Source organism: Sinocyclocheilus anshuiensis, unplaced genomic scaffold (genome assembly GCF_001515605.1).
Source record: "Sinocyclocheilus anshuiensis isolate Anshui unplaced genomic scaffold, SAMN03320099.WGS_v1.1 scaffold579, whole genome shotgun sequence".
Classification (NCBI taxonomy): Eukaryota; Metazoa; Chordata; class Actinopteri; order Cypriniformes; family Cyprinidae; genus Sinocyclocheilus; species Sinocyclocheilus anshuiensis.
This window is the reverse complement of record NW_015551075.1, coordinates 2411325-2412989: the sequence shown is the minus strand read 5'-3', so window position 1 is coordinate 2412989 and position 1665 is coordinate 2411325. Positions and strand designations below refer to the sequence as shown.

At 35.6% G+C, this 1665-nt stretch overlaps 1 protein-coding gene across 1 annotated transcript in view; it reads right to left on the bottom strand.

The window, feature by feature from the left end:
* Positions 1 to 1665, bottom strand: part of arih1l (ariadne homolog, ubiquitin-conjugating enzyme E2 binding protein, 1 like) — a 14109-nt gene that overhangs the window by 1884 nt on the left and 10560 nt on the right. The window contains exons 12-13 of the mRNA XM_016452250.1: positions 1055 to 1315; positions 714 to 826 (exon numbers count right to left, since the gene is read on the bottom strand). Of these exons, the coding sequence (XP_016307736.1) occupies positions 714 to 826; positions 1055 to 1315 (374 nt within the window). The remainder of the gene's footprint in view (positions 1 to 713; positions 827 to 1054; positions 1316 to 1665) is intronic.

Below are 1665 nucleotides of genomic sequence, written 5' to 3'. Positions count from 1 at the left end.
TAAAATATATTGATTAAAATTTACTTTCAGACCAAAAATGTTCATTTCGGTGCATCACTGGTGTGTACATTCCAAACCTCAGTTTTCATCCTGCATATTTAAACTGGTGCTTTAGACTTTTGCCCTACAAAACACACAAGATCCAATGGCGTTTTGCCGTCAATTTTATCAAAGCTGCCCAATGTGTCAGATTAAAAAATTGTGCCTTTTCACATATTTAGTGGAAGGGAAGACATTCTGGAAATTTAAATGTGGGTTTGTTCACCACACAAAGCAACTTTAGAAGACTTGGAATATAGTGCACAAGTTCAGTGTTACTATTGTTAATTAATCTATTTCCGTAAACTTATTTAAGGCTGAAATAAAATGTGAATACTAGATGGAATTTTGCCAAGGCAACTAACTGAAATAAAAGTAGTACAATTATTAAACCCAACACTGAAATAAAAAAATATTGAAGCTAAACAGAAATATAAAAAAGACAAAAGCACATAAAAGTACTAAAATTTAAACTAAAATTAAAATGAAAACTAAAAACAAAATCTAATTAAAAATACTAATACTATAATAGCAAATAAATAACACTAAAATAACTGCACAAATTGTACAAGCAGCAGTAGACAATACAATAATTTCATGAATTTAAAAGAAATAAAAAGAAGGAGAAAAAAAAACACGAGACACAATATTGTGATTCTGGATAAATTTCTCACCTATACTTATCCTGAACTTTCTGTTTGATATCTTGCAAAGAATCCTGGGAGATATCTCGCTCTAGATAACCCGAGAGCACCTCTGTAGCGTTCTCCAAATCAGCCTGATTGTTCTGGAAAAAAAACACAGCAGTAAGACATCAGTGTGTTGATTTCTCTGACAACTGTAAACAGTGTAATGCTATGAAAATATAGTTTGAATGTTAGTCCCACCAACAGCAGACAGGTGGAGTGTTTTGGAAACCTGTCCAAAAACAGTCATTATTTTTGCAGCTATAAAACAGTCTAACACATGGGATTGTGCAATTCAAAAAAAAAAAAAAACATGATTTCCCCCTCACTTCGAAGATGATGGACTGGTTGTTCTTTTTGAGGTAGAAGGCAAAGACGTAGGTGAACATGAGCGTGGAGCGACACTGGCACAGCACATCCACGGCCTTCTTCAGGAACTGCACCTCGATCCACGACATGTTGTGCTGCTGCATCTCCTCCATCTTCTGCTTCACCTGCGCATACAACTTGTGCTCAAAGCGCAGACTCTGCATGTGGTTCATGTAGCGGTTGCAGTAGAAGAGGTAGCGCTGCAGGGCTGCACGGGAACTCTGCGAAATGGATAAAACAAATTCATTCCAAAAGGAACAACAGTTATAGGCCATGGTTTGCTCTGAACAGGGAGAAGTCATGCTTTCCTGCAAGTGCTAATTTGAGTCTCCTTGGATAGATAAAGGATGACATAAAAAAATAACCAAAACAATCCAAGGTTTTTATTTAGCACAGTGGCTAGATTAACAAATAATCAGACTTCAACCGAACTAAATATTCCCTCACAGTTTAGTAGTAATGGCTTTATGAATTTCTTCACTGATAAAATATATAGCATCAGAAATACAATAACAAATGTAGAATCAACAGCGTCTTGTAATTCAGCTTCATTCATTGCACCCAAAGAAAA